This window comes from Podarcis erhardii, assembly GCF_964252035.2.
Source record: "Podarcis erhardii genome assembly, chromosome: 7".
Lineage (NCBI taxonomy): Eukaryota > Metazoa > Chordata > Lepidosauria > Squamata > Lacertidae > Podarcis > Podarcis erhardii.
In genome coordinates, this window is record NC_138511.1 from 75,794,264 (window position 1) to 75,814,067 (window position 19,804).

Below are 19,804 nucleotides of genomic sequence, written 5' to 3' on the forward strand. Positions count from 1 at the left end.
CATCTGGGGGTTGACTACAAAGCCCATAATGCAGTACAACTGTGATGAATGTGCATGTATGCATGAAAAGCATCAATGGCCTGAAAATCAGTGATCATTAATATACAATTATCAATGGGAGTCGTCATACATTTTATGCAGTGGACACTTATGGTTGATTTCTGCAAAAAATAAAAATAAAAAAATTAACTGCAATAGTCACCTGGGCTATTGTACATGTGCATTCCATTTCTTTCCTCTAAGGAGCTCAAGGCAGCATATATGGCTGCCACCCCAAATATTATTCTCACTACTAACCTGCAAGGTAGGCTGTGGCTGAGAGACTGCCCCAAGGTCACCTAGTGAGGTTCATGGCTGAGTGAGGTTTTGAAACCTGGTCTTCCAGATCTGAAGTCCAATACTCTAACCACTACACCCCACTGGCAGTGGCATCATCCTGGGAGAATCCCCAGACACAGGCTGCATTACACGTGACAAGGCAGGGGAATCCTAGGACAGTGGCATCTTTGGGCACATCCTGGCAGAGGAAACATGAACTGAGCGCTCCTGTCTATTTGTTCCAGGAGCCGATTGAGAAAATACATTTCAATTCTGGAGAAATAATAGCAACAATGAGCTGCAGATAACAAAATTACACTGGTCCATGCAGTATCAACAGTAACAACAACAATTAACTAAATTTCTATACTGCCCTTCATCTGAGGAACAGTAGGGTGGTTTACAATATAAAAGCACAAAAATGCATACCATAATAACAAAAACAATACTCCACCCACAGTTTAAAAGGCCACTGATTCCCTCTAACACCCATTACTAGATGCTGCTAGAATGCAGACAGCACCACCTAGTGTGTATAGAAAGGGAGACCAGCGGCAGAGGAAGAAGCCAGAAGTTCATCTCTCGGTTCGGGCTTCATATATCTGCAAGGACAGCAGAGCCATGTTAAGCCAGTGAAATGGTTCTGGGAAAACTATTCCCTGCACTGACATAAGAAGGGCTGTGGCTCAGGGGCAGAGAACATGCTTTGTGTGCAAAAGGTCTCAGGTTTGGTCCCTGGCATTTCCAGGTAGTGCTGAGGGGGGGGGGGGGTAAGCCATGTCCAAAACGAGATGGACAAAATGGTGTTTGACTCACTATAAATAATGCGGCTTCATAGGACATGAAACCAACTTGGCTCCATCCATTGGTGATGAAGGAACAGCTCCTTCAGTGATTGGTTTCCTCTTAGCTTTCAAAGTTAGTTGCCTTGGGCTCTGTCACTGCACCTGTGGCACCCTGACCTCACGGCTGCCCTGACCATGTAAGTTACAATGAGGCTACTGCCAGGTCCAAGACTGTGTGGTTAGTTCTGCCGCAACACCTCGGCAGCTGCCCCTGCACAGGAGGAATTTTCATGGGTGTGTTCAGAGCAATTATTTGTCCATTGCAGATGTGAAACAAATAGCATTTTGGGAGATTGGACCCAGCACACAGCAGATATGTGAATGGCCTAATTTTGCAACCTGTAAACAGAAAATGCTATTTCCACTCTCAAATGGGGTTTATTTTGCCACATACCCGTCTTCTCAAGCCTCAAGTGGTTTCTCCTGGGGGAGGGACATGTGGGGCTTTTGAGACCAATCAGGATGGGGTAGTGATCAAGCTTTTCATGGTCAAATGGTCCTATGTTCAGGTAAGGTAAAGGTAAAGGACCCCAGGACTGTTAAGTCCAGTAAAAGGCGACTGTGGGGTTGTGGTGCTCATCTCGCTTTCAGGCTGAGGGAGTTGGCATTTGTCCACAGACAGCTTTCCGGGTTATGTGGCCAGCATGACTAAATTGTTTCTGGTGCAACGGGACGCTGTGACAGAAACCAGAGTGCACAGAAATGTCATTTATCTTCCTGCTGCAGTGGTACCTATCTATCTACTTGCACTTTGATGTGCTTTCAAACTGCTAGGTTGGCAGGAGCTGGGACAGAGCAACAGGAGCTCACCCCATCACAGGGATTCAAACCACCGACCTTCTGATGGGCAAGCCCAAGAGGCTCAGTGGTTTAGACCACAGTGCTACCTGCACCCCCATGTTCAACACCCAGCATCTCCAGGTAGGGTTCCCTGCCTGAAAACCTTGGAAGCCACTGCCATCCAGTATGGACAACATTGAGCAAGATGATCTAACTCATCTCCTTATGTCAGGAAGAGGCTCCACATTGTAGTTCTGGTAACTCGCCACACAGGCTAGCCTCAGAAAGAGCTGGAGGTTTACAGTGGCTTCCAATGCAGAGATTAGGAGCAAAACAGAGATTGTTTGACTGCCATTGGCAGCCAAAACTGTGAAGACATGGCTCTCCAATTCCTTGCAGCACCCCCCAAAAACAAGTCTGGTTGCACCAGTACAGAAGCTGCTTGTTGGAGAAGAGGAAAATAATAATGTTTGGCCATGCAATTATAATGCAAGCCATTGAGATGCCAACAACCGTCCTTGACTTATTCCTGGACCAGCCCCAACTCTCTCCACATATACAAACATTTGATCTGGGGGAAAACGCACACACCAAAGGGACAAACTGATGCTTGATTCCTCCATGTGACATACCTCAACTTAGCAACTTCTTCATTTCCAGGCAAGAACAGCTGCCAGTTCTCAGCTTACATATTCACAGGTGAGTTTGCCTTTGCTGTTGTTGCTCAGGATAGCTTGGGTTTGCTTTCTTAAGCAAAGAAGGGGGGGAAACCCACATTCACCTTGTTTCCAGGCTGCCAAGTTCACCTCCCAATCTAGAAGAAGGTCACCAACTTTTTAAGAAATTGGGTTCTGCTCCTAGGCCTCAATCAGAAACTTGAACTGTGGACATTAGCAGGTTATGTTGCTGATCTCCATGCTGTGAAAATGTGGCTATCTTGTTTCCTGTATAAACAGACATTGTTAAAGGTACAGAAGCAGGTTGGACTGGGGTTTTCTGGTCACTTGGGAACCCCTTGTCTGGATGGACAGATAACCTTAGGCTAAGCAATGTCACTTTAAGACCCTGAGCTGCAGGAGAAATGGATGGCTTATTCCTAGAGATGATTGACTCTAAAGGGGTTTTGTTTCCCAATGGATTCTATTAATGATTCACTGGAGAATGTTGCATTGGCAATAGTGACCCTTGCGTCCTATGGCTTATCTAGCTGCTGGAGCTGCTCCCATCCCTTCATCTCCATTCTAGGAAGAGTTGCACTTGCTGCGTGAGCCACGGGCAGGGGAAGGTTCTTCTCTGTGCTTGCTAGAGACGGTCAAAGAATCAAAGAACAAACCAGGACAGAGGCACAAGTCAGGAACAACAAATATACAGGATCATACTTGAGTCGAAGAAGACCACATGGCTTAAGCGAGGCTCACTTGACACAGAAAATCCTTCCTAGGTCCCAGAGTTTCCAGTGCCCAGACTGGGCTGGTGGAGTTAGCCCAGTGCCTGAGAGTACTTTACCATCTGCAGTTCAGTGATTTACCACACGAGACAGATTTCCACAAATCTCAGCAACTCCTGACAACTCTTGCTTTGCATGCAGCATGCCTCCCTAGCTCTCAAAACTGGACTCTAACCATCTACCTGGACAATACACTTCTTAGTGTAAGCATACAGAAGGTGACTCGGAAACTACAATTAATTCAAATGCAGCTGCTAAACCGGTGACTTGGAGTGGCCATCGGGACCATATAGCACCGGTCTTAAAGGATCTAAATTGGCTCTCAGTACGTTTCTGAGCACAATTCAAAGTGTTGGTGCTGTCCTTTAAAGCTCTAAATGACTTTGGCCCTATATACCTGAAGGAGGCCCTATATACCTGAAGGTCTCCACCACCATTGCTCAGCCTGGACACTGGCATCAAGCACTGAGGGCCTTCTGGCAGTTCCTTAACTGCAAGAAGTGAGGTTACAGGGAACCAGGCAGAGGGCCTTCTTGGTAGTCAATGCCCTCCCATCAGATGTCAAGGAAATAAACAACTTTTTGACTTTTCGAAGGCATTTGAAGGCAGCCCTGTTTAGGGACATTTTTAATATTTGATGTTTCATCATGTTTTTAATATTGTGTTTGGAGCTGCCCAGAGTGGCTGGGGCAACTGAGTCAGATGGGCAACATACAAATATTATAACAACAACAACAACAACAACAACAACAACAACAACTAATGGTGTCTCTTGCAGCTCCCTCTCCTTTTAAAAACAAAAAACGAGTATCTTTGCCCCTGGGCACCCTGCAAATTATAGTGCTGGGAAGACTCTAGTTACTTGGGACTCAGCTCTTCAGCTGCAAATGTAACATTTTAAGTGTGTTATACAAATGTGACACTAGATGGTGATGGGGAGCTTATGGCAAAATCAATATATTTTTCAAAACTCCTTTTAAAAAGCATTTTCACAGCATTTTCATGTGTCTAGATTCCAACCTGCTGTCTTAATTAGCCACGATTCCTGATCTCCCAGGTCCTAGTCTGACACCTTAATCACTACACCACACTGGTTCCATTCCATCCTCCTCCTCCTCCTCCCCCCTCCCCTACTGAGAAGCATAATGTGAATGAGTGAAGGCTCTAAGTAATAATCCACTTTTCCTTTCCCAGGCTTCGCACTTGCATGGACTCATAATGAGGCATTTCCTTTGGCTGCTGTTCCTTGCAGGTAATATATGCAGGTTTTGGTATGTGCTAATGAAAGCAGTCTGGGACATCTCAAGCCCCGTTTGTCTCCTGGGTCTGTAGGGTAGCATTTGGAGGAAGGATGGAAGAATATATGAGGGGCTCATGAGAGAGCAAGCAACAATACTTGCATGCATTGACTCTGGAGTCATTCAGATCAAAATCAGTGGGACTTGCTCCCAAGCAATAGTCTACATACCATGGTTCCAGAATCCAGCAGCAATCCAAAGAGTTGGAGGCTGCAAAAGAACCAGATACCTCCCTGGCTATGAAATAGAGAAGTGTCCTTTAAGGCTTTGAAGTTCTCCGCAAGCGAAAGGAGCCCAGAGGAGGTAGACTGGAGACAGGGGCTTAAAAGGCCTCAGTGTTCCCAGCCTTTGTTAGAGTAGCTTAACTCACTTTGAGCTATCCATGGTCCTGAAATGGCTGCCTTCCCGCCTTCCCCACAGGAGTGGACACCAGCCATGACACCGACAAAGGAAGACTTGATACGAAGAAGTAGCACTTGCAGAAAAGAGAAAATGCTAAACCCCTAGCTAGAAATTCACTCTCGGGACTTGAACACACTTAATAGGACATTTTTGCTTTGCACAGCAGATGCCCTCCTTTCAAAACTCCTCTCAAATTCCTAAATTTTTGTCGCATTGCCATGCGACAATGGGTGGTGGAGAGATGAATGTTTTGCACAGTGGGCATCCAGAGCCTCCTTGCACATCTTAACATCATGGGGTTCTTTGCATTCTGGCCACTGCATTTAAAAACAATCATAGAATCATAGAGTTGGAAGAGACCACAAGGGCCATCGAGTCCAACCCCCTGCCAAGCAGGGGCATTTATCTGGGAAACAGTGGCCTATGAGCTGGATGGAGCCCATGGCCCCTCTTCATCTGGCCCACAGCACCCCCTTGCCCTGCCCACCCAGCTCCAGCAATTAGATTTGGGGGAAGTGACGCGCAGCATAAATTAATAACACAGCCTTCTTCAGTAAAAGAATAAAAGCTTTACTGAGTTAAAATAAACTTGTTTGCAAATAACTGCATAGTGAACAGAAGATTAAACTAGCTTCAGAGCATACACAGAGTTACTGAGTCACACAGAGGCTCCACTGGGCACAGGCTTCACAGAGCACAGGCTCCACCATACTCTGACTCACACACACACACACACACACACAGAGAGAGAGAGAGAGAGAGAGAGAGAGAGAGAGAGAGAGAGAGAGAGAGAGAGAGACTGGGACTGAGACACTGCCTGCAAGCAGATACAATACTTATACAGATAATGAGTCATCCTCAAGATGAGTCACAGCGATTCAGCATGCTGAGTGATTGTGCAGCTTTTCAGCATTTCACAGCATTTCTAGACTCCTTTACTGCTTCTGCTCTCAAATACCTTTGTCACATGACAGGAAGGCCATCTATTAAAGCCTATAGAAGACTTTTTTTGAAGCTTTATTGTACAGGGAGCATGGGGGGGGGGAGAGAGGAAGGCTCACAGCTCTGAAGAGAAGGGTTAATTCTCTCTCTGTGCTTCAACATCTCTGGCAAAAACTACTCCCCTTGACTAGAAGGCATTTTTCCAGCCTGACTACAGCAGGGTAAGAAGGGTAGAACATGAGACTCAAAGTATATGTTTGTGAGAGAATAATGAGTATGGGTATGCGCCTGTATACACGCATGGTGTGAATGGATTTGTGCAGTGTGAGCTAGTGGGTGGTGGCCCACTCACTGCTCTCTTTGGCCATGGCCACTTTGGTTTTGGCTCCACCCAGTGCTAGAATGTGGCCCTCAGAAAGTTGGCCGTGGGAGAATGCAGCCAGCTACATTCTGTACTTTTGCATAATCTGATGCAAACTTGTCCATTGTCTTCATGGGAGATGATAAAAACATTAAGAGGTATTGGTTAATTTCTCAGTTCTTGGAGACAAATTCAGTTTATGGGTGACATCAAGGAGCTGGAAGCGAATTTTCATAGTAAGTGAGTAACTAACCAACTTTTCACATCCGCTTTCCCGTTTCAGGTTATATATATTGCGATTACCCCCTAAGAATAAGCCCCGATACTTTGGTTGCTTGGAAAGGCTCCTGCGTGGTGATTCCATGCCAGATCAGTGAAACACATCATTCTGCTAAGGTCCGTGCCAAAGCTGTGGCTTGGTTTTTCCAGCCTGTTTGGGATAACATTTCATTTGACTATGATGGCAGTCTGTTGTATGACAGTTCCAAAAGGAGGAAAGGCAACACAATGGCAGTAAGTCCTGCCTTTCAGGACCGGGTGAAGTTCATAGGCAATTTGGGCAACAGAGACTGCAGCCTGATGATTACTCAGCTCCAGACAAAGGACAGTGGCATGTACGGGGCAAGAGTTGTTGCTTCTGTTGGAAACTACAGTTGGAGTAACAAATGGTTTCGTAACGCTACAGTCAAAGTTATAGGTAAGAGTTTTGTAGAGCAGTTCTAATTTGCCTTCATCACTTATGATGTGGGACCCAAGCCCTTCTCTTTCAAAGTGTTGACAGCAGCGTTTAATATGGCAAGTTTCAGCCCAGAAATGATGCCTGGAGGTTGCAAACTAGTTAAAGGATATGTGTAGGCTTGTGGCTGTTGGACACCCAAAGATTCTCTTCCTCTTATACAGTGGTACCTTGGGTTACAGACGCTTCAGGTTACAGATGCTTCAAGTTACAGACTCCGCTAACCCAGAAATAGTACCTCGGGTTAAGAACTTTGCTTCAGAATGAGAACAGGAATTGTGCAGCAGCAGTGCGGCAGCAGCGGGAGACCCCATTAGCTAAAGTGGTACCTCAGGTTAAGAACAGTTTCAGGTTAAGAACGGACCTCCAGAACGAATTAAGTTCTTAACCCGAGGTACCACTGCACTTAAGAACTTAAGAAGAGCCTGTTGGGTCAGACCAATGGCCCATCTAGTCCAGCAGCCTGTTCTCATAGTGACTTGTGAGAAACCCATCCCAGGATCTGAGCAAAAGAGCACTCTCCCCTCCTGTGGTTCCTAGCAGTTGTATTAGGATGCATTACTGCTTACTCCTAATCCCCTCCCAGAGCTACGGTTCCCAGAGTAGATTAACAATCCCTCTTTGCAGGGAATCCTAGGAATTGTAGCTCTGGGAGGCAAATGGGGTCTCCTAACAACTCTCAGCGCCCGTAATAAACCACAGCTCCCAGAATTCTTTGGGGGAAGCCATGACTGCTCAAAAATGTATAGTGTGAACGTTGCCTTAGATATGTCCATTAGTTTCAATGGGCCTACTCTGAGTAGGAGTTAGGTGGATATAAGCCTGGACATTGATGTAGGAAAGACGCCAACATTTAGATAATTAAAGATGCACATTAATTGATTGCCCAATGTGCTCAGTCCCTATTTCTAACAGGTAGTTACTTATATGAGTCTCTTTTTTGTTGACTGGATTTTAGCCACATTCTCCTGTTACCCTGAGTATGCAGGTGCACTCTAATAATGTTGTGATACGTATCATCCAGAAAGAAACTTTTTGATCTGATTTTCCAGACAGCCCCAAGGGTGTCCATGTTGGCATTATGAATGACCTGCCCATAAAAGAAGGAGACACGGTTGTGCTGTGCTGCTCTTCAGGCAGAAATTACTCCAGAGACAACTGGTACAATTGGGTCAAGTCAGATCACCATTCAGTTGAGCATACGTATAGTGCTTCAGAGCTTTTAATCTTCCCTGCGACCTCTGAACCGGTCACATCTTATGAATGTGAAGCATGCAACAATGCTGGCTGTACTTTATCCCAAATGGTCACCGTGGATGTACACTGTGAGTAGCACCACTTTATTTACTAGTTGGGACCCTAAGGCATTCTGCACCAACAAATCCACAAGGACAGGGAGAGCAGCATGTCGGGGTCCATCCAAGGTACATAGCATAAATGCACAGTCTACCTCTTTGTGCAGCCAATTCAGGGATTGCAGGTTGAATACAAATGGATGAGGTCCAGGTTCCTGCAGACAGAGCCTTCATCTTTCAGCATCAGGTCCAGCTCTGAGGGCCTTCTGGCGGTTCCCTCACTGTGAGAAGCGAAGTTACAGGGAACCAGGCAGAGGGCCTTCTCGGGAGTGGTGCCCACCCTGTGGAATGCCCTCCCATCAGATGTCAAGGAAATAAACAACTATCTGACTTTTAGAAGACATCTGTAAGACAGCCCTGTTTAGGAAAGTTTCTAATGTTTGATCTTTATTGCCTATTATTATTATTATTATTATTCTGTTGGGAGCCACCCAGAGTGGCTGGGGAAACTGAGTCAGATGGGCAGGGTATAAATAATAATTTATTTATTATTATTAGCTAGATAATACACTGTGGATGTCAAATATTTGATAGTGTTGTGTTTTATGAAAGTGTGGACCTTTACCCATAGAAACTGTGGACTATTTTTAGTTGTCAGATAGATCCACTGAGGCAAAAACAATTTGGTGATCTTTTTCCATGCTCCTAGAAACTGAGAGCAATGTAAACTGTGAGCATTCATAGAATCATAGAATAGAATCATAGAATCATAGAATTGGAAGAGACCACAAGGGCCATCGAGTCCAACCCCCTGCCAAGCAGGAAACACCATCAGAGCACTCCTGACATATGGTTGTCAAGCCTCTGCTTAAAGACCTCCAAAGAAGGAGACTCCACCACACTCCTTGGCAGCAAATTCCACTGTCGAACAGCTCTTACTGTCAGGAAGTTCTTCCTAATGTTTAGGTGGATTCTTGTTTCTTGCAGTTTGGAACCATTGCTCCGTGTCCGCTTCTCTGGAGCAGCAGAAAACAACCTTTCTCCCTCCTCTATGTGACATCCTTTTATATATTTGAACATGGCTATCATATCACCCCTTAACCTCCTCTTCTCCAGGCTAAACATGCCCAGCTCCCTTAGCCATTCCTCATAAGGCATTGTTCACAGTTGGCCCAAGAAAAAAATATGAGTGCCAAGAGTTGCAGGGTTGATAAATTATGTTGTTTTCCTGACTTCAATGCTGTTTACTTGATATGCAACAGATCCTTAGATGACATGACTTTCCCGGGTTCAGTTGACCAGTTGTGGGGTTTCTTCATATGATGGTTTCTCTTTGTCCTCCTCTCTTCCTGAAGTTGCCCCCAAAGATGTAAAAATAAAAATGACGCCGGCAGGCAAGATCCAGGAAGGGAAGTCTGTTCAGCTGAAGTGTGAAGTCGGAAAGGCAAAACCCCAGAATCTCACATACGCATGGTACAAAGATGGCGAATGGCTGGAGATGGACTCTGCGACTGAAGAGTTGTCCATTCCAAAAGTTACTTTAGCACACTCTGGCAGATACAGGTGTGAAGCCGGCAATAGTGTGGGCACATCGCGGTCCTCACCAGTCACACTCAGTGTTATTGGTGAGTAAGACAAAGAGAGAGAGACACTGAAATTGTACTAATGATAAAATCTTAGAGCTTGACTTCTGTGTTGTAGCCTCTTAAATATGACTATTATTACAAATACATCATTATGTGATATAATGAGGCGCAAGCTGATGACCATCTACCTTGGACTTTTCCCATTTCAGGTTTCTTGTCTGATGAAAGTGGACTGAGGAAACATGCTAACTCTGTGGTGGCCTGGAAAGGATCCTGTGTGCTGATTCCATGCGAGATCAGCGGAACATTTAACTTGGCTACAGTCAACGCCACAGCTGTGGCTTGGTACTTTGAGCCTTTTTGGGACCACAATTTGCCGGATTATAATGGTACCTTGTTGTACAACAGCTTCAAATTCACAGAAGGCAATGCAAGAAGTGCTGCCTTTCAGGGTCGGGTGAAATTTTCAGGGGACCTAGGTAATAGAGATTGCAGCTTGATGATCACTCAGCTCCAGAAAAGTGACAGCGGCAGGTATGGGGCAAGAGTTGTTGCTTCTGTAGGAAACTATCCTTGGAGACTCAAGTGGTTCCTTGATGTCACAGTTAATGTTACAGGTAAGAGCTTGGCAGAACAGCTGTGATTTTTTTTGCTCCATCCCATATAAAAGCGGTCTTTTAGCTGAGATGCAGAACCCTCCCTTTCAAAGTATCAGCAGCAGTGTTTGAATGGTCAGCTTTCAGGCCAGAAATGATGTTAGCAGTGAATCATTCCCTCTATTTCCAAATTTCAGAGGAGAGGGGAGGTTTCTGTGTAGCCAAAACCCATGCACAAGTGCTGAGTGTATGTATGTGTGTGTGTGTGTGTGTGTGTGTGTGTGTGTGTGTGTGTATATATATATTATTAATTTCAACATACCAATTATTATACATTCCACAGAACTTCACATCTTATACAATCTTTTGGGACTTCCATCAGCACCTCTGATGATCCACCATTTTTATCATTTCTTCTGTATTTCTTAAATTCCTATTGCCTTTAATTGTCTTAACTCACAATCCGTCTCTTTAACCATTTTTGCAATAATTCAAATAATTTACCTCACAAAACTTCTTGCAAACCTACAAACCTAATCTGGCCATCACAATTACTTTTCAAATAGTTCGTAAATTTACACCAGTCTTCTGTGAATCTCTGGGATTCCATTTGTGAATCTCTGGGATTCACAGAGAGGCACGAGTGCTGAGTATTAGCAGGCTCGGGGTCAGTTCAAGGTTGGCATAAGTACAAGTGATCTTTAGAAAAAAATACTAAGACAGATTTAGGGAACCTGTGAAGTGAAGGTCCCAAGACAGGTGTTGATCATTATGTGAGCTGCGCACAGGTGGTCTGAAGCGAGCGAGCGAGCGAGCTACCACCATCCCTGTGTAGCATCTTTTTATTGAGACAAATATGCAAGCCAGGCAGATACATTTTTTGGGCTGTGACCTTTACACATCTTCTGTCCCGAAATCGTGGGGTGGTACAAAGCTATTTTGGCACCTGTTCCACAGCGTCATTTTCCCCTTGTGCAGTGTATGACGTAGGAGACAAATGTCTCATGGAAAAGGGTTACAGACAGGACACCGCAAACTGCTGAGATCACAAAAGGTCAGGCAGAGGTGGAACGATGTACAGACAGCTGTGGCTTGTCTGGGGGGGGGGTTCCCTGCACCCCAAGGTCACGTGTGCAGGCAGATTGTGGCTGCCTGCTGGTGGGGAAGTGTTCTCCCTCCGGACCCCACTCCCCACTCCGCGATATCCCTACAAACCTGTGTAACCCCTCCCCCCGCAGATGTTGCTGGGCTTGCAGGTGAGAATCCAAAGAGAACTGAGCATGCTCAGTGGCCATGGAATGCTGATGGAATGTTGATGTCACCTGTTGAATTTCTTCACATCAAACTACTGAAGATGTAATGATAATTCTTCGATTGCATACATTATTTTTTTTTAATGAGATGGACTGCCTTAATTTTTCTTTAGCAGTTTCTAGCCATTTGGAGCAGCTAGAACATGATGCTGAAAATGGAAGTGGTGGTACATTATGACATGCCGTCCTTTCCTAGATAGTTGTATCAAGAAAGTACGAGAGCAATCTTGTTGGTACAACTGACTGGGCCCCAAGAAAAAGACAAGCAGGTGGGCCCACTGAGGTTGGTCAGCCCACAGTGTATTGTGTCCAACAGCCCCCCAAGGCCTGGAACTGTGGTAAAACACAGGTGGATACTGATGTTTTGGAGAAACTCTGTAGCTCAGTGGTAGAGCAGCTGCTTTGCATGCAGAAGGTCTCAGCCTCAGTTCCCAGCATCTCCAGATGCTTCATCCACACACATACATTTAAAGCACTCTTTTACCACTAACAATCATGGAACGTTGTTGGCAATGTTGCTTGTTACCAGGGCTTTCCCACCCAGCTGGAACTCACCAGAACTGAGTTCCGGCATCTCTCAGGTGAGCACCATTGCCATTATAAGAGAACAAAGGAGGCGTTCATGGTGGGTTCCGCCAACTCCCCCCACCCTAGAAAAATAGCACTGCTTGTTATGGTTTTGGAAGTAATATCTCCATGAGGTCAGCACCTTTAACAAACCATAGCTCCTATGATTCTCCAGGACTGTTAAAGTAGTATAAGAGTGTTTCAAACACATTGTAGGACTGGGTGAGACTCCTGTCTCAAATCCTGGAGAGAGCTGCAGCTGTTCAGTGTAGAAAATACTGAGTAGATGGACCAATGGTTTGGCTCAGTAAATGACAGCTTCCTATGTATTGGTGGCCAAGGCATCAGGTTCTCAGCAGTATCAATCAGTTTATCCAGTAACTCTTTATCATCACTTTGCCCTAACTACTGCTATTTTTCTTTTCTTTCCTTCTGTGGATTCAGAGTCACCTCCAGAACCCAGGTTGGAAATAATCCCTGCAATAGTCCATCAAGGGAGGACTACAGAAGTGGTCTGCTCGGTGCCTTACCATTGCACCGATGTGCTCGTACTCTTGACTCTCAGTGGCTTAGAGAAGCATCACTTGTCTCCACAAATAACCATGCTTGAAAATCAAATCATGAAGACGGTGACGTTTGAACCCACATGGGAGGACAATGGGAAAACGGTGGGCTGCTCGCTGAGCAATCTGGACGGGTCAGAGATATCCCACAGTACCATGAAACTGAATGTGAGATGTGAGTGCACAGTGGGAAAGGATGGGTCTTTTTGTGGATTGAGAAGATGCTGCCTGGTGGGAGCAAAATTCAACTAATGCAGTTAGCCACGTCATCACAAAGGCTGCAATCATATGCACCAGGGGTAGTGAAAAAGGGAATACTTTCCACGCGAAGGGCCATCTAAGCTCTGCATTTAAACCTCCAAGGAAGGAGAGACCACTTCCTGATGTTTAGTCAGAATCTCCTTTCTTGTAAGTTGAATCCACTGGTTTGGGTCTTAGCCTCCAGAAAAGCCCTTTAGATATTTGAAGATGGCTGTCATATCTTCTCTCATTCTCCTCTTTACCAGGCTAAAAATGCCCAACTGTTCCCCCAACTCATAAGGCTTTGTTTCCAGACCCTTTATCACCTTGGTTTGTTATTATGTATGCAATCAACAAACAGGCACATTGACCTGATTTTCCAGATCGTCCTGAGGATGTCCAGCTTACCATTATGAATGACTTGCCAATAAAGGAAGGAGATGTCGTCATGCTGAACTGCTCTGTGGGCAGAAGTAACCCTGAAAACAACTGGTACAACTGGGTTAAATCAGATTCACATACAGTTGAACATAAGTATAGTGGCTCAAATGTATTGACTTTCCCTGCGACACCTGGATATGAAACGTCTTACACATGTGAAGTGTGCAACTATGTTGGCTGTACCTCATCCCAAGCAGTCACGGTGGATGTTCATTGTAAGTAATGCTACTTAATTTGCTTTCTAGAAGTCCTGGAGCACTCATCATTGACTAATGTACTTGCTCACAGGGAGAGGAAAAGCTTTTGGAGGCAAGTGTATTCATTCAAGAACATTTAACATGTCCAAGACAGGCACAGCCACTGCACAGCCCATGAAGCAAATTCAGGGGTTACAGCCTGAATGCTCAAGGAACTAAATCCTCTGTCCATTTGTGGATAGCTGGTACACTGTGGATTCCAGGTGCTTTGTAGCCTTGCTTTGAAACATGTCAGTGGAAACTGTGGGCCACTGTCAGTTACAATTTATACATAAAGACCAACCAGAGGGGGGAGAATTTGCTTTGGAGAGTTTGAGGATGATGTAAGCAACAAGCTCTCGCTGATTGCACAAGAAGGTAGTGTGTGCCTGGGGTAGGGCTGCCACATTCTGTATGCATGTGTCTTTGGGGACCGTACAGGAAATTCCTCTCTTGTGCAACTGGCTTTCATGCATGCCATGGCACTGCCAGGCAAGGAATGTCCAGCATGAGGAATTAACTCTTTATTAGAAGTACACTTGCAAGTTAGGAAAAGGCAGGTCCACCAGTTCTACGTCTCTCAGCTACTCCTAGGTGTGCACCTGATGAGGCAGTTGCAGCGACAGAGAGGCCTCAACCTCAGCTTATGTATCTCCCCAGTGCTCCCCCCTAAAAAAAATGATTAGGGGTACTCCCATTTTGATTCAAGCAAATCACCATTTTATAGTTCAAATTGGGGAAAATAAAAACAATAAATGGACAAAAGTACAAAGGTTCACAAAATGTTTAGGGGTATGCATACCCCATGCCCCCCCCAGAAAAAAAGCACTCTATCTTCCCTACCTGAGCTGTGTGCAAGCAGCTGAGGACTATGTCTGTGTGTAACCTGTTTCTGTGTCTCCCATTTCAGTTCTCTTCTGATCCTGGGAGACAGTGGAGCAGGAGAGGCGGGGGCAAGAGGTGGTGGCAGCGTGGGGGTCCTTGACTTTACACCAGCCTGACCTATCTCTTTCTCCTCTTGCACCTGTTCTTCACTCTCCAACGCTGCAGTTTCTCCTGCCTCTGACTTCAATCCCCCTTTTCCTGGGTCCTCTCCTCAGCATCTAACACCCATTCCTCAGTGTCCAGCCAGTCTCTGACAGTGCAGCAGAACCCTTGGTGCTGCAGTGATGATGATGATGATGATGATTTTGCATTCATTTGCTTGTGTCTTTGTGTGATGCTTTGTACTTGTTCTCCCTTCCTGCAGTTGCTCCCAAGGAAGTATACATTTTGGGAATGACAGAAAAGGTGGTCCATCAGTATAGCCGTTTTCAGGTGACATGCGAAGTGACAGCAGCTAACCCTCGAGAACTGAAATACGCATGGTACAAAGATGAGCAACAGCTGCTGCAGGACTCTGCAGATAATGTGTTGACCATCCATGAAGTGAAACCAGAGGATTCCGGGACCTACCATTGTGAAGCAAGCAACAGCGCAGGCCCATCTCGCTCCCCAGCCATTCTTATAGATGTCCGTTGTGAGTAAGATTGATTGAGCTTATTTATATGCCACCTTTCCACAGTGGGCTGGGCCCAAGGTGTCTTGCAACAAACATCCCCTTATTACCAGAATACAAAGAATTGCAGGGGTGGTTGTGGCTAGGACTGCCTTTTTCCCGTTCTGGCTGGTTCTCCAGCTACGAACCCTTTTGGATAGAGATGACTCGGTCACTGTACTCCATGGTCTGGTATCTTCCAGATTGGATTACTGCAAGACACTCAACATGGGGCTGCCCTTGAAGGCGATTCAGAAGCTTCAGCTGATCCAAAATTTAGATATGATACAACCTCTATTTGAAATAGCTGCATTGGTTGCCAGTTCATTTCTGGGCCCAATTCAAGGTGTTCACATTGGTGTTTAAAACCCTTAAACATCTCAGGCCTCAAATATCTGAAAGACTGCCTCCTTCTCTACAGCCTCACTTGGGTGCTGAGATAGGCCCTCTGCCCTCAGAGGCTGAATGTGGTGAAGGCCTTGGACAGGGCATTCTTTGTGGTGGCCCCTAAGCTGTGGAACTCCCTCTCAACAGTGGTACACCTGGCACCTTCATTATACAACTTTCAGAGGATGCTGAAGATGCACCTCTTTGCCCTCGCATTTAACAGTTGAGGTGTACGCTTTTAGGATCCGCTTTGTTTTTATGGCTTAAAGTTGTTCTAAATTGTTTTTAATACTGTTTTAGTGCTGTAGCTTACCCCTGGATCTTAAGGTGAAGGATGGGTAATAATTGACTGATTGATTAATAATAATAATCTCTCCTCCAGAGGAGGCTGAGGGCAGCAAAATGGAAATGCTGTAGAGGATGATGGTGGTAATTCCTCTTCTTCCTGGAAGTTCCAGTTGCTGGTGCTGGTTTTATTGAAATGATGGGTTGTTTGAAGCCTTCACACTTGATTCCTTTATTCTAATACCTAGGCACTAATCCTATTGCACCCCACAGCTGAGCACAGAATCCCAACCTCTCAGACTCTGAATCTCTGTTGTAGGTACCAGTGGCCTTTTTCTTATGTCATATTTTCAAGCAGAGGTCATGGATGCTCACTCCACCCCAGCTGCTAGAAACCAAGTCATTGCTAGTAGAAGGTCACACATCCTTCAGGCAAAAAGCCAGCTTCATTCACTAATAGGATTGTGGGGCTAAAATGAAATGTTGCCTACATTAAGCATTCCCATATTCAGATTCTGAATTTTGCATCTCGCAATGTTTTCCATTTTGCTTTCCAAAATTTGCCTTGGGGTTTTGAAAGGCATAGACCTTTAAATGACCTAGGAATTAGGTCTGGAGCTGAGTAAACTGCAGAGCTCACCTTCAGTGGGTGGTGTTTAAGACTAGTCCTACTCAGGGTAGACCCATTGATGGACATGGCTAACTTAGGTCCATTAATTTCAATGGGTCTACTCTGCGTAGCACTTAATTGAATACCACCCAGTTTGTGCAAGAATTGGCAGGAACCACCTCAAAAGCAATATGCATAAGAATCCTTTGGATTATATCTGGCCTAGAGATGTCCTGAGAGATCCGAGAGTGAGGTGCACAACTTTACAGAATGATGCAGATAATGCTAGGGGTCTGTTAGTTGTGGGGATGGTAGGATTACGGATGTAAGATGGCACCCTTTTCCACCACATGCAGCACTGTTCCCATGCTGCTGCAGCTCTTCCTCCAAAAACTACATTATTTGTCTTCCTCTCCACTGTGGGAAATTTATGTAGCTTATGCAATATATGTAATTAACTATGGTGTCATTACATTATTCCATCTCATTTATTTCAAAATAAAGGAAACACAGTGCAAATGGGAGCAAAAACAAAGCATACGTAATAATAATAATAATAATAATAATAATAATAATAATAATAATAATATATTATTTATACCCGCCCATCTGGCTGGGTTTCCCCAGCCACTCTGGGCGGCTTCCAACAAAATATTAAAATACAATAGTCTGTCAAACATTAAAAGTTTCCCTAAACATTTGCAGTCTGAAAGCAACAACAACAACAGCAAAACAATCATATTCATTGGACTGGGTTATTCAGAATGGCATGGGATGATTAAGTGGACGTAGACAATTTCTTCTCCTGTTTCTGTTTTTGTCATAATTCTCCGACATCTCCGGAATATGATGTTGAGTATGTTTTCTTTCTTTGCCCCAAAGCCTGATTTATAGGGATTTCAAAGAACTGAAACAAGCAGTCATCAATATTGTGACCACCTTTTGAGAACAAAGAAGCAGAGCAAAGCCCCAAAGGATATGTCCGGATAAGAGAACCTAGAAGAAACCAGAAAGGAGGAGAGCAATCAAGACCCCAACTACATTCTCACAAGTGATGATTCTTCCGCCATACTTTCCACTCTTTTCTTAAATGTTGTCTTGTGTTCACATCCCTTTTGTAAGAGAATGAATTCTTGATAAACATTTCCTTAAGATGAATCTTGGTTTAAACCCCCATTTAGAATCAAACAATGTTTGTAGGGTACCACATTGGCTACGCTGGACCCAAAGCTTAGGCCAGTCTGGAAAGTCTCAGGTTCCTGCCTCCTCATCTCCTCATTTTTGCCTTTTCCTTTTGTGCACCGTCTCTGCATACTGACTGGGAAGGGCCATTGCTCAGTGGCAGAGCATGTGGTTTTAATGGAAAAGGTCCCAGTTCCAAACCTGCTATCTCTTGCTCTGGGCTGGGGAAGATTCCTATATGAAGCCCTGGAGAGCTGCTGGAAGCCAATAACAGCACTGACTTGAATGGACCAATGGGATGAGCTCAGAATCCAGCCCCTTTCCATGTTCCTAATTGCCAGGAAGAGAGTATTCCCTAGCATACATTGAGGATGGGCGGAGGGAGGGAAGAGATACTTTCATTTGCTTTTTCATACAAACTCACCTAAGCTAACCTTCCCAAAGCAAAACCCAACTCTCCTTTGAAATCTACTTCACCGAATTTTCCATTGCACTAGGGAATATCACTGGCAAAAATGTGCTTATTAGGCATAATTGCATACAAAAAAATCCATACATTCATCTGTGCATGAAAATGTGTTTGAATCTTCTCAAAAACATTCCCCAAATTGATGTAAAAATGCAGCGAACCTAACGACTGAAAAACATGAGAAAGAGAGGGAAACCAAAATGGGCAGATTTCTCTGACCTTCATGAACATGCACTGAATTTGACTTGCAAAAATGGAAGTCACTTTCAAACTCCCACCATCACCCCTGGCTATTGATCATGTTTGCTGGGGCTGAAGGGAGTTGTAGTTTAGCAACATCTGGAGGGAAAAAGGTTACACACTTGTACTCCTATCAAGACAAGGGATAGAGGTCAGGAGATAAAGATGGTAGAATGGCCAGTACCAATGCTTTGTGGACAACATAAATGTATCCCCATGAATTGGTAGGGAGCGATTCTTCTGCTGATGTCCTGAACCCATGGCCTACCTTGTGGCAAGCCAGGATTCAAGTCCCTAGTCCAGGGTCAATCCACATGTCCACATGTGTGCTGCATCATGTGATTGATTATGTGTGGTGGGGCATACCTGGGCCCCCACAGTATTTTATTCAACTTGGCACCCCTGCACTGTTGTGTTTTCTGAACAGCTGTTGTCTTGATTCTAATGAGTGTGTGTGAAAACCAGCCTACTGTTTGAAACTGAAATTTACATTCATTGCTCCTCCCACTTAATCTCTGGCCCCACCCACCACTGGCACCCAGAACAGAATGCAGTCCTTGGGATGAGTAAGGTTGACCACATCTGTTCTAATCCAAATTTAACCCTCATTTGCCAATTCTGTTCTTAGCTGTTAGTTTCCTCCTGGAGCTTGCTGAGCTGATCAAAGTGTCTTTAAATAACATATTAAACATTAGTGTTAGCATTGCTAACCAAACATGAATACTGCTGTACAAAGCAATTGTTAGTCTACATGATTTGACTTGTTTTTTGTTTTGCTTTCATTTTTTAACAGACTGTTGTATTCATCCTTTGGGTTGCTCTGTATATTTTTTTCTGTATTCTGAAAAATAATAAAAATGTCAGTTTTAAGAATGAATTATTTGGATAAGTAGATTAAGTCTGGACTCCAGGGTGCTGACATGGAACTGTAGTGAAAATTACATCATTTTGAGCCCCTCATGCTATCACTTTGATAGTCAGTAGGCGGAGCTGTTTCTTTTTCATCAGGCTAGTTTTGGCCAGAGTCACATCAGCAACTGGAGTCCCCTTGTTCATGAGAGCTTATTAGGCAAACACACAGAGCTTCCAAGGTATTCTGGGCCACCTGCTGGCTCTGGGAAGGAACTG

General features: G+C 44.7%; 1 protein-coding gene across 2 annotated transcripts; it reads left to right on the plus strand.

Annotated features, from left to right (window-relative positions):
• Positions 1–2,335: 2,335 nt before the first annotated feature.
• Positions 2,336–19,549, plus strand: LOC309345652 (B-cell receptor CD22-like). 2 transcript variants are annotated; one of them, XM_081868901.1, is made up of 10 exons: positions 2,336–2,642; positions 4,585–4,642; positions 6,677–7,090; positions 8,182–8,454; positions 9,780–10,049; positions 10,220–10,627; positions 12,931–13,224; positions 13,673–13,945; positions 15,216–15,485; positions 17,668–19,549. In XM_081868901.1, exons 2-10 carry the CDS (start codon positions 4,609–4,611, stop codon positions 17,670–17,672), a joined length of 2,241 nt encoding a protein of 746 aa, XP_081725027.1. In that variant the 5' UTR covers positions 2,336–2,642; positions 4,585–4,608; the 3' UTR covers positions 17,673–19,549. The 2 variants fall into 2 exon arrangements, with proteins under 2 accessions (XP_081725027.1, XP_081725028.1); XM_081868902.1 differs by lacking the exon at positions 8,182–8,454.
• Positions 19,550–19,804: the final 255 nt, after the last annotated feature.